The sequence below is a fragment of the Aplysia californica genome, unplaced genomic scaffold (genome assembly GCF_000002075.1).
Source record: "Aplysia californica isolate F4 #8 unplaced genomic scaffold, AplCal3.0 scaffold00644, whole genome shotgun sequence".
In the NCBI taxonomy this organism is placed as follows: Eukaryota; Metazoa; Mollusca; class Gastropoda; order Aplysiida; family Aplysiidae; genus Aplysia; species Aplysia californica.
The window spans coordinates 215,295-228,583 of NW_004797914.1; the positions used below are offsets into that span (position 1 = coordinate 215,295).

Below are 13,289 nucleotides of genomic sequence, written 5' to 3' on the forward strand. Positions count from 1 at the left end.
TGTGTGTGTGTGGGTGGGTGTGTGTGTGGGTGGGTGGGTGTGTGTGTGTGTCTGTGTGTGTGTGTGTGTGTGCGCGCGTGCGTGTGTCTGCGGAAACAACAGTGGGTCTATTAGTTAGTCAGTTAGTTAGTTTGTTTGTTGATTGGTTTGCCTGTGTATGTTTTAAAGAGTCTTACTTCTTTGCCTTACATAGAAAGATTTAACGTTGTGTATTTCTGGGGAAACAAAAGTGGGTGCATTGGAGGAGGGGGGGGAGTTGTCTTTTTTGTGGGGCATTTTTCTTCTTTGGAGTTTGACACTGACAATACAGGTGAATTCGGGTGTTGGTTTATTTGTTTGTATGTTTGTTTGTACTTGTTCATGCCGAGGAGGCCAGAGGTGGTGTGGTGACATAATAATATGGAAACAACAGTTGGTCTATCAGGTATAAAGTACACACAGACATGAAAAAAGCAAAATGTTCCTATCTCTTACTTCCTTCAAACCTCCCAGTCTGCCGTATAGTGAAGTCCTCCATCCCGTCCTGGATGTGAATCACGACCAAGTCCGTCTCCAGAACCCAGAAAAACTGTGGAGGAGATAGCGTTCATTCAGTGTTAACTCGCTACCCTAAAAAAACAAGACAACCCGGGCTTAACCCTATCCGTACGCCCTGTGATCAATTTGTACTCCTGGGGTTGTAGTCTCCACATTTTAGAATACTTCTAGTGCGAAGATCTCTTTGAAACTTCCAATATTTGTCAAATAATCCTTTTGACAGACTGCTATGCAAAACGTACCAATCGGATTAACGAGTAAAATTCCTCTTTGGAAAGCGGTGGCACAGAGCTTCCCACGTTGTATTGATACGATAGTAAAACACGACGTACAAATAGGGTTAAAATATTGGTATTGGTGCAATTGTGTATTTTTGTATGCATATTATGTGTATGTACTTATGTCTGTATGTATTTATGTATGTCTGTATGTTTGCCACTGTAAACCAAATTGCCCACCTGGGATTAATAAAAATGTAATTCTTTTTTTTTTCAAATTGTTATTTTTTTTTAGAATTACATGTTGCCGTCTGTCTTTTTAAAGTTTCAGAGTGGGTGGTTGGCGAGTGTTCTAGTGTGGTTTACTCCATCTTTCGTACCATACTTCTATTAGTCCGTATCTCCCGTCGGCCTTTCATATTTACGTTATTCTCTTGCAACACCTCTAATCTTCGTTACTTATATGACCGTATTGTGTTGCGAGCACCGTAAAACCTTTATTGAAACGAAATGATGTTTCAGACAAAGAAATCCTAGTTACAACTTCTATATGATGAGTTACGAGAGTTATGCTCGTTCATTCAAAGTCCTCCACAAACACAACAGGACTTCTTAGTTTAGTTTTAGTAAGGTTTTGCGGCGCTCGCAACTGCTTAATGTTATGAATGAGCGCCAAGAGGTGGATGTCAACAGAGAATCCAAAACGGAAAATCAGGCTTAAGGTGACAATCCATATATGCGGGACGGCAGCGGCAGCGGTACGGCAGCGGGACGATAAAAATCGCTCCAACAGAAATATCAATGTCTGAATCCATAAGTGCGGGACGGCAGCGGACGATAAAAATCGCACCTAGGAGCGATTCTGCCGCTGCCGCAGCTCTGCCGCAGACAAAAATATGAATGTTGCGGAATAGGGTTGACAGTGAAGAATCTCTGTGTGATGCAGTCAATTCATTTGGCACGGAAAACTTGCTGAAACCATTGCACTTCATGTCGTCGTTCATCCACCCATTTTCTTGATATGCCCAAATGGTGCCTTCTGGGCTGTCCTGAATGGCTAAGGAATGGATGGACCTGTTCGTTATGCTAGTGACAAAAGATCAAGATAATTGCAACTTTACAATACTGGCGAAGTTACCCGTCGGCAGTGGCGAATTTACCCGACAATTGGTAACCTTCGTAAAATGTATTTATTTAATTAAATTGATTGAAATAACAAATAAATACCTCTACATAGAGATAATAAAGCAGTTAAATTAATGGAATCAATGCAAGAACATAGAAAATATGGATGATAATTAAGTCAATAAAAATGATGATAATAATAATAATAAGAATAAGAATAATAAGATGATAAGTCAATAAGTCAATAAGAATTAAATGCAGAGATGTGTAGGCTCTATGAAGAAGATTCATAGAAAGAGGCGCACATTTCGTTCCGCTGCCGCACATATGGATTTAATGTGACTTGCGGTGCCGCACATTTCGTCCCGCTGCCGTTCCGCTGCCGCTGCCGTCCCGCACATATGGATTGTCACCTTTACTCTGCTCACCTCTCTAGCCTAAACAGCACAAAGTCTGCTTCTACTATCAAGGCACCCCGGAAATAACAGTTCACAAGAGAGTGACAAACATGCAGCACGACTTCAATACGTGAAAAGGCCTACGTCTAAGGAGGACATTTTACAGTGTTCACGTTCCCAAACTCTGGAAGGGAAGCAGCAGCAGTTATTTGATTAGTCGACTCGTCCTCGCTGAGTGCTACTGTTTTCTTATGCGACGTTTTATTCGATCAAAAGTTGGAGGGCAGTTTAAAAACCACAAAATATTTTTTAAAAGCCATCCAAACTTTGGATTTAGTATATCTGAACAGCAGGCTCATGAAATAAACTTATAGAAAGTAACCTGAGATTACCTTCATTTCTGTGTACATTACAATCTAGTAACGCTTCAGAACTTTTGTGGCGTCGGTAGCGTAGTGGGTAGGCTCATACTCATAAGATTGTGGGTTCCGGGTTTGAGCCTCAGTTAAGTCCGACGTTGTGAACTTGGGGAACGCAGTTTACCACGAATTGCCTAAAAGGGTTAGCTTTCTTTCAGAGACGGATACTAAACTCGGAGATCCCACCTCTTTAAATAACCTAAGTGTGTTGATAGGGGCGTTAAACCTATACCAGTGGGTGGTTGGAGGGTGCTTTTTTACTTTGGTAAGTATTTTACGGCACTCGCAACTGCATAAGGTCATATTAGCGCGCGGGACACATTACACTTTTTCAGTTGCTAGGGAATTTTGAATTTTTGCCCTGGTGGCCGCCGCAGCCTACTCTTATCGATTTGAGACCACCGTGGGATCTTTAACGTGCGCAACTTGCACACGGGCCCTCTGAGATTTTTCGCCCTTGTCCGAGAAGGCCAGGTGTAGATTTGTCTACCAGAAGATCAAGGGTGTGTCTGAAAGACAGCAGTAAGAAGGGGCCAAGGAGTAGGAGTAGAAAGGGGGTGATGGGTGGAGCAGAAAGAGGAGACGAAATCAGACGGCAGAACATTGCTAGAGAGCAAGAGAGGAGGTCAAAGGAATCAATTTTAGAAAAGAAAATTGTGTTACAACGTTTTGGAATCAGGCACTCGTCAATATTTTGGTGAGTTGTTGGTTCAACTTAATGGTAGTTCATCCTCCTTGCGTTTAATAAAAAAAATATCCAATTTATCTTGAATAGAAATCGAGATATTTGCGATTGAAGGAGGTGGGGTCGCCTGGTTTCAGAAGTAAAATTAGCGAGAAAATGGCCACCGAAGTTTAGTGACTTTTATAACTCTAGGGTCCTTGAAAACTGCAAATTTACATTGTTCGTGCCATTTATCAACGGTTTTCCAAAAATTCCTCCCAAAAGAATGTTTCTTTGAATGAACGTACAAGGTGTTGATAAAAAAAAATTCAAAAGGAAACTTCCAAACTGGCTGAAAAATGCCGATTTCTTTGGTTCCATTATTTTCACGAGGGCCTGATTTCACCACGATGCCTCACAATTTTTCGGTCTCTACACGATTTCGAACCCGGGACCGTTGAAAAAGAGGCCAACACCTTAACCTCTAGGCCACGAGAGTTCACTACGGGTGCTCTGGCGCGATTTGCTCCTTTTTTCCTATTAATGAACTATCGTCTTTATCTCTCCTCCTTTTTAATGTTTGTTATTCTCTTGCAACACCTCTAATCTTCGGCACTTATATGATCTTATTGTTTTGCAAGTGCCGTAAAACTCTTACTAAAACTAAAAACCTACACCATATTATTATTATAACCTTTTTTCTCTAATATTCTGCATTTTTTAACCAATTGTGCCGAACGTACAACTCTTACTAGAGCAAACACGTAGCCTAGAGGTTAAGGTGTTCGCCTTTCATTCAATAGGTCTCGGGTTCGAATCCGGACAGCAACAGAAGTTTTTCTTCTTTAAAATTGTCTTCTTTAACATCCTTTCCTGCTCTAGCAATGTTCTGTAGTCCCCCTCACCTCTTTTGCCCCCCTCCTCTGGGCTCCTGACTCTTCCTGTATCCTTTCTACTGCTAGTCCTCGGTTCCTTCTTACTGCTGTCTTTCAACCACACCCCTGATCTTCTGATAGGAAAGATCTACACTTAACCTTCTCGCTCAGGGAGGTCCCGTGTGCAAGTTGCGCACGTTAAATATGCCTCGGTGTTCCAAAATTGATAAGAGTAGTCTTCTGCCAGTCACCCGGGCAAAATTCAAAATTTTCTACAAACTAAAAATGTTTAGTGTATCCTATGCGCTCATGATGACCTTACGCAGTTGCGAGCGCCGTAAAACACGTACAAAAACCCTTTACTTTACTTTTACATTTATCTGCCGCTTAAACCCTTTTGAGAGTTGCGGGAAGAAAGAGACGTCTCTCTGCCACCAGCCGGAGAGCTTGGATCAGGTGGATGCCATGAGTTGTTGACTCCATCTATCCAGGTTCGGTCGCCCTCTAGCCTTGTTGCCTTTGATTTTTTTTTTATGTAGACACGCTGTGCTGCATGGTGTGTTGGTAATCGCATGAGATGTCTGAACCATTTCATTCCTTGGTGTTGGATGTGATGCATGACTTGTGCCTACCATTTCTCTGAATCCTGAGTTTCTAATTTTGTCTCGCCTTGTCCTGTTTACTGCTTTTCTAAGACATAGCATTTCACAACAACAACCCCCCCCCAAAAAAAAAAACAACAACAACAAAAAAACAACAACAACAACAACAAAACTTCTACATGTCTACTACCTGTAGGCTTGCGCCAGGGAAGTTAGCGGCGCAACAAACAACTGTCTGGTTCTTGGTCTGGTCCAGGGTCAGCACACCGTTCTCGCCGCCGTCGATCTGAACGAACGGGGACCCTACAGCAGGCAAAGGAAGGCAAAATAATGGTTAATACTGGTGGTATCATCATTCAGTTTAGTTTTAGTAGGGTTTTAAGGCGTTGCAACTGCATAAGGTCATATGAGGGGCAAGGAGCTTTTAGTTTTAGTAAGGTTTATATGGCGCTCGCAATTGTATAAAGTCATATGAACGCCAAGGGGTTGATGCCAACAGGGAGGTCCAAACGGGGAATCAGGCTTACTCTGCTCACCTCTCTAGCTTCAACAGCACAAAGACTGCTTCAGCTATCATGGCACCCCGGAAATAGCAGTTCACGAGAGAGTGACAAACATAAAAAAGAAGTAGTGGAAAAAATGGTGATAGTAAGGATGAGGAAAAAAAACCCAGCAGTTCCCCTATGTTGTTCTTACACAGTATGATCGTGGCAGTGATAAATCAGCTCATTTACAATTCTACTGTGCATAAAAGCATGTTGATATCCCCCATTCGAAAATGGTCTAAAGACAGCTTAAGTCAGTAGCACTGTCATGGTGGGGAAGGGGGGGGGGCGGGGGGGGGGGGGAGAGGGAGAGTAATGTCATTGTTACGAAATGTAATACTGAACTGTTGGAAAGAGCTGAAGATATTAAAACGACCATAGAAAGGAGACAATGGAAATATTAGGACATGTTTTAAGAATATCGTTCTCTGCGCCGTCGATCTGAACGTACGGAGACCCAACTGCAGGAAGAGGAGGCCAGAATAAAAGTCAGTACTGGTGGTATTATTGTTGTTACAATATGGAACGCTACATCTTCCCCATATTCCTGTATGGTGCGGAGACCTGGACTTTGACAAGGAAAGAAGAAAACAAAATAAATGCGTTTGAGATGTGGTGCTACCGTAGAATGGCCAGAATAAGCTGAAAAAGACAAATAAAGAGGTGTGTCAGATTTTTACACACAAGACAAACCCTGCCGAACAAAATAAATGTAGAAAAATTCAATACTATTGCCACTTAAAAAGACACGAGATCATTGTGAAAGGGGTGCTTGAAGGAACGGTGTGGCGCAGGGGAGCCAGAGGAAGGCAAAGAATAACATAGATGGACAACATAAGAACATGGACTGGACTGTATAATATGGCAGAATGTACAACAGCAGCTCGCGGCCGTGAAGGATGGAGAATCATTACATGTCAACCTCTGAGTCAGAGATGACACCTCGGGATCCAGGATTATGTAATAATGAACTGAGAAAAGAGCTGGATTTGAAGGTATCAAAACGACCATAGAAATGAGACGATGGAGATAATTTATTTAGGACATGTTTTAAGAAGGTCGGAAACAAGATTGCACTATCAAATTATGGTATTGGAGACCATCTGGAGAGAGAAGATGAGGTAGACCAACTGGAAGCTACATAAGTACAATCAGGGATAAAACAATCACCTAGGGCCTGGATGTGCCCAAATTGGAGAAGATGGCGGGGACAGGCAAGCGTGGCGTCGAAAGCTCTCCGCCTTGTGTAACTGATGGTAGAGAGTGAGAGAGAGAGAGAGGGAGAGAGAGAGAGAGAGAGAGAGAGAGAGAGAGAGAGAGCAATACTGATAACAACAAGAACAAGAACAACAACACCAACATCAACAGCAACAGCAGCAATAACAACAACAACAACAACAACAACAACAACAACAACAACAACAACAACGACAAGCTACGGAGGTCCAGCGGTTGCATCTCTTTGGGGGAGGATTCAGGGAGGTTGGACTGCCTCACTCGCTACCCAAGAGAGGCGGTGGCCCTTTCGAAGAGCACGCTCTTCGGGGCTCCAAACAGTTTGTAGGGATAGGTTTCCACACCCACCGATACACACCACCTCCACCACCACCATCAACAACGCCATAGTAGTAATAAAAACACTAATAACAACAACAACAACAACAACAACAACAACAACAACAACAACAACAACAATGACTCTCCCTCTGTCAATTATTTTGCTTGAAAACTATTTCTACCCCCCCCCCCCTCAATCCATCAAAAAAACCCAAACCCGACTCACCCCGCAGCGTGAAGGTGAAGGATTCGTTCCCTAGCCAGTTGGCCACAGTGCACGTGTACTGGCCCAGGTCAGAGAGCTGGAGATGGTCAATGTACATCTGGGTCTCCCACTCGTCCATGTTCACATGGAAGCTGGCCCACAGGAAGTCGTATTTTAGTTTAGGTTTAGTCAGTTTTACAGCGCTTGCAACACAATTAGGTCAAATAAGTGTCGAAGATTAGAGGTGATACAAGAGAGTAACAAAAACAAAAAGAAGGAGGAGAGCAGATTAGGACGATAGGTGTTTGATGGGAAAGAAGGAAGAGAGAAAAGGACGTTAGATGTTTAGTAGGAAATAAGGGGGAGAGATAAAGACGACTGATATTTGATAGGAAAGAAGGATGAGAGATAAGGATGATAGATGGTTTGTAGGAAAGATGAAGGGGAGATAAGGACGATAAATGTTTGATAGGAAAGAAAGGAGCAAACCACACCAGAGCACCCACTAACTATCACTAACAGAACGTCAAACCTCATATTGTTATCGAAATAAGAACAAATAAAAACAATAAAACATTACATCATATCAAAAGTTATTATGATCCTGCTGTCTGGTTATTTCATTGCAGTTCGTGACAATTCCATTGTGAATCATTACCATTTCATTGTTTAAAAAAACCCAAAAAACAAACTATTTCATCACAGTTTCTAAAGATATAAATTATATTTCATTTTATTTTTACCTTATCATCGTCATTTATTGCCATTGATTTGCATTAACCTTATGATCGTGTAATTTATTGCCATTTCATGTTATTTTTTACCTTATCGTGTTATTTATTGCCATTCCATTGCATTTTTGACCATATCGTCGTAATTCATTACCATCTCATTGCGTTTTTATCCATACATGTTTATCGTATTTTGTTATCGTTTCATTCATCATGCGATCGTAATTTGTTACTTTTCCATCACAGAACAGTCCTTTGGCTTTAGGTTTTAAAATGATATCTCCAAATGTTTTCAGGGAGTTCCCGTGGCCTGGAGATTATGGTGTTCACCTTTCATTCAAACGTTACGGGTTCGAAGCCGGATAGCGACGGCAAATTTTCTTCTCTAAAATTGTCTCCTTTCATTCCTTTCTGGCTCCCTATAAATGTTCTGTCGTCTGCTCTCGTCTCTACTTTCTGTCCCCACCTTCACACTTCCTTTGCCCCCTTCTCTGGGCTCCGGACTCTTTCTGCAGTCTTTCTATCGCTTCTCCTTGGCTCCTTCTGACTGCTGTCTTTCAGCCACACCCCTGATCTTCTGGTAGATAAGATCTGACAGCTAGCCTTCGCAGCTTCGCGGTCAAGGGCGAAAAATCTATTTGGTCACGTGTGCAATTTGCGCTCGATAAAGATCCCTTGGTGGTCTAAAATCGATAAGAGTCGGCTTTGGACGCCACCCGGGCAAAATTCTAAATTTCGTACGAACTGAAAATGTTTATTGTGTCCCGCGCGCTCATATGACCTTTTGCAGGTGCAAGCGCCGTAAAACATTTACCGAAAAAAATGCACTTACGTCTTTATCTGGGCATCATTCAGCTGGCCGTTGGGCCCGTACCACTTGACCAGTGTGTGCCTGGGGTTGGTGAAGAAAGGGCATCTCAGGGAGGTCAGGAGGCCGATGACACCATGGACGGTAGGTGTGAGGTCGTCACGTTTGATGATCGGCCTGCCTGCAGGTGGATGGCGCTATGGTGTTCGTGTTGTTTTATTAACAAAGAAACAATTATACTACCACTACTACCACTACTACCACTACTACCACTACTACCACTACTACCACCACTACTACCACCACTACTACCACTACTACCACTACTACCACTACTACCACTACCACTACCACTACCACTACCACTACCACTACCACTACCACTACCACTACCACTACTACCACTACTACCACTACTACCACTACTACCACTACTACCACTACTACCACTACCACTACCACTACCACCACTACCACTACTGCCACTACTGCCACTACTACCACTACCACTACTACCACTACCACCACTACTAACACTACTAACACTACCACTACTACCACTACTACCACTACTACCACTACTACCACTACTACCACTGCCACTACTGCCACTACTGCTACTACTGCCACTACTGCCACTACTGCCACTACTGCCACTACTACCACTACTACCACTACTACCACTACTACCTCTACCACTACCTCTACCACTACCACTACCACTACCACTACCACTACCACTACCACCACTACCACTACCACCACTACCACTACCACTACCACTACCACTACCACCACCACCACTACCACTACCACTACTACTACTACTACTACTAATATTGTTATTATTATTACTGTTACTTTTGCTATTATTGCTATTAATATTATCATTATTATTACTATAATAATAATATAAACAATAACAACAACAATAATAATAATGTAAGTATCATTATTTCTTTATTAATAAAATAAATTATTTGATGATGATAATGATAAAATAATAAATAATATAATAAATTACACTTTTATTGATCCCAGAAGGGCGATGATGAAGATGATGATGATGATGGTAATGATGATGATCATCATCATTATTTTTATCGTTATTACTTAACTGACATTATTATTATCATTATGCATGGTGATGATGATAATGATGACGATAATCATATTATAATGGAGCGTGGCCCAAAACATTTAGAACGTATAGACTCCTAAACCGCAAAAGTGACAATTGTGAAAGTTTCTATGCTGATGTAAATTTAGGTGAGGATTTGCATGGGATAGTTAATTTGTTTTTGTTTTTAAACCTGCCGTTTTGTAGCAAATAACCAAAAACTGAAAAATGATTAATTCAAAGAAACCGAATAAAACTGTTCACCTTTGTTCCGACAGCTTGTTATTGCCAGTTGGATTGGTAAAGTAAGGTTAGATCTTCCTCTATCAGGATCGTAAAATAATTTAATGATATCTTAAGTAAGTCAGGATCATATTTTGCTTCGGTAGATCTTTTGCTTAGATGATGTATCTAGATCTAATATCTCAACCACTTGACCGCGAGGCGGACGAATTCGGCTGCTCAATACCTTAGTAATCGAGTAAAGTAAGGCTAGATCTAAATCTACCTCTATCAGGATCATTGAATCTTTTTTTTTTTAATCGAATATCTTAAGTAAAGTAAGTTTATTTTATTTATTATTAAAATCATAAATAATTCTCTAGTGTATGGATTAGTGCCAGATTTGTTTAAAATCGCTCTTGTAAAACCTTAGCTAAAGAAACAAAACTTAGATCAGAATGTCTTAAAGAACTGTAGACCTGTTTCAAATCTACCTTTTTTGTCTAAAATCCTTGAAAAGATTGTCATCGAGCAGCTTCGTCATCTTTTACAAGAGAACAGTCTGTTAGAGCCATTCCTGTCTGCCTATTGAGGTAACCACAGCACAGAAACAGCATTTCTTAAAGTCATGAATGACATGCTTACCGACTGTGATTCAGGAAAGGTTGTTTTGCTGAGCCTTTTAGATCTATCAGCAGCTTTTGATACAATGGACCATCATATTTTATTGAAGTGATTGGAAGTGCCTTTTGAATTAATCGGGACTGCCCTTAGCTGGTTTTCTTCTTACATGTAAAATCGTTACCAATCTGTTTTTATCAAAGGGCTTAAGTCATCAGATCATGCTCTTAAGTATGGGGTCCCCCAGGGCTCAATCTTTGGTCCAGTTTTGTTCCCCATTTATACTCAACCACTTGTCAAGGAAATAGTTAAGAATGACTTAAAATACCTTTTCTATGCTGATGATACCCAAATTTATGGTTCAACATTGTTTATCAACTTAGATGAACTTGTCAATCGTGCTGAAAATTGTATTGCGTTAGTGAAGAACTGGATGAACAAAAATAAATTGAGGTTGAATGATAATAAAACAGAAGTCATTCTGGCAGGCAATGGAAAGTCTGTTAAAGAGGTTGACCACGATCACATTACAATTGGTGATGCTAAAATTGTATTTTCAAGAAAAGTTAAGAATCTTGGCATCTATTTTGATTCCAGTTTGTCAATATCGGCTGAGGTAAATCATCTGATCAGCTGCATGTATTTAGAAATAAGAAAAATTCGTAAAATACGTCATCTGATCAATACTAAATATACTGCTTTACTAGTAACTAGCTTAATTTTATCAAAACTCGATTATTGTAACTCCTTGTTATCAGGAATATCACTGGAGAAAGTTAAAAGACTTCAAACTGTCCAAAACAAGGTTTGCATTGGCTTCCTCTTGAGAAAAGGATTGTGTACAAGTTGGCCATCCTATGTCACAAATGTTTGAATGATAAAGCACCATCATATTTATCAAATCTGTTAAGACTGTACATTCCAACTCGCAGTTTAAGGTCATCAGCTGACAAAAAGAAATTTATTTTACCATCTATGAAACTTAAAACAATGGGTGAAAGGGCTTTTGAATACCAAGGCCCCAAGATCTGAAATGCTTTACCAAGTACTTTAAGAGAGATCAAATCTTTTGATTCATTCAAATGTCAGCTGAAGTCGTTTCTGTTTTTAGATTAATAAGATGAATATTAGGAATAATTTTCTTTAGTCAGAACACAACGTTTTATGTTACTGTTGTATGTTGCACTGTATTGTAAAGCTCTCAGAGCCTGTGTACTTTATTCGGAGTTGACCGCTATATAAATGTCATTTATTATTATTATTATTGTTATTATTAAGTCAAACGTATTTTCACCATATTTTCATTCTGTATAATTATCTTATTCTTAGATGATAGATCTAGGCAGATCTAGGCTAGATCTAATATCTCAACAACTTGACTGCGAGGCGGACGAATTCGGCCGCTCAATACCTTAGTCAGTTATCGAACCCCGTAAAACCTGTCCAAGTCTTTTGAAATGTTCTAATGTCTGAGAATGACACCGAAAAAGCCCGGACTCACACCAAAACGAAAGAGAACTCATTTTGGGGAACAAGAACCAAGAAACAGGTAGATCTATATATATATAGGTCTACATCTAAATCAGAAGGTGAAGCGTCCAGTACGAAAACAACCACCGTATGGCTCAGCCCGAGCAGTCGATACTAAAGATTTTAATAAGCAGTAGGTTCCAGCCCAACTGCTGAAGCACTCATGTGGTGATTTCAACATTATATGTAGCCACTGCAAGGCACTGCGCTGGCCATCTGAACGGCAGTCTTTCTGATGTCAAACTGTAAAGGTGCATCTAGAACAACCTCCACCACCTCCTGCAATTGCCAGAGGAAAATGGATTACATACCGAGCATACAGACGATTCTGTCTACTCTGAAGTTTTGGCCTAATGGGTGAAGTGAGTCAGATCTGTTTTTCTCCTTTAATTTCTTAGTCTTCTGTCTTTTACCTCATGCTTCTTCCAACATTTCTCTGTGACTGGTTTAGGATTGTTTTCTAATTCTCGTTCGTTATTATTATTATTATTAATATTATTATTATTATTATTATTATTATTATTATTATTATTATTATTATTATTATCAATATCATTATAATCATTCTTATAGATCGGGACAAACCTCCACCGCATGACAACTATCCTGTGTTTAACAAGATTGAGATGGCTGGGCCATGTTAAGAGAATGGACGGCAACCGGAGTTCCAAACGATTTCTCTGTGGAGCACTTGCCCGGGGAAAGAGGCAAAGAGGAAGGTCAACATTAAGATAGAAAGACACCTACAAAAACAGCTTATCTAAGTTTGGAGTAGATGTTAGCATCTGGGAAGAAATAGCTGAGAACAGGAAAACATGGAGGAAAATGATAAAAGAAAGAACTATACAAGAGATCTAAAGTTCAAAAGCAGAATCAGAAGCCACCAGGCTGAGAAACGCCAACTATAAAAGGAAAACAGCGGAAATACAGAGCTTCCATCCACGTCTCTGACATAATAGGCTGCGACAGCATCTGCGCTTCAAACGTAGAAAGAATTAGGCGTGAAAGAAGCTGCATGAAGACAACCATGAGACCATCTTAAGCTAAATTGACTGTCTGCATAGACGAAAAGAGCCATAATATATTACTATTATTATTATTATTATTATTAT

General features: G+C 40.4%; 1 protein-coding gene across 1 annotated transcript in view; it reads right to left on the reverse strand.

Moving 5' to 3' along the window:
- The window catches only part of LOC101859510, a gene marked incomplete at its 5' end in the record, with an annotated part of 38,045 nt that overhangs the window by 13,939 nt on the left and 10,817 nt on the right, over positions 1-13,289 (reverse strand). The window contains 4 exon segments of the mRNA XM_013087830.1: positions 475-568; positions 5,029-5,141; positions 7,167-7,297; positions 8,709-8,865. Of these exon segments, the coding sequence (XP_012943284.1) occupies positions 475-568; positions 5,029-5,141; positions 7,167-7,297; positions 8,709-8,865 (495 nt within the window).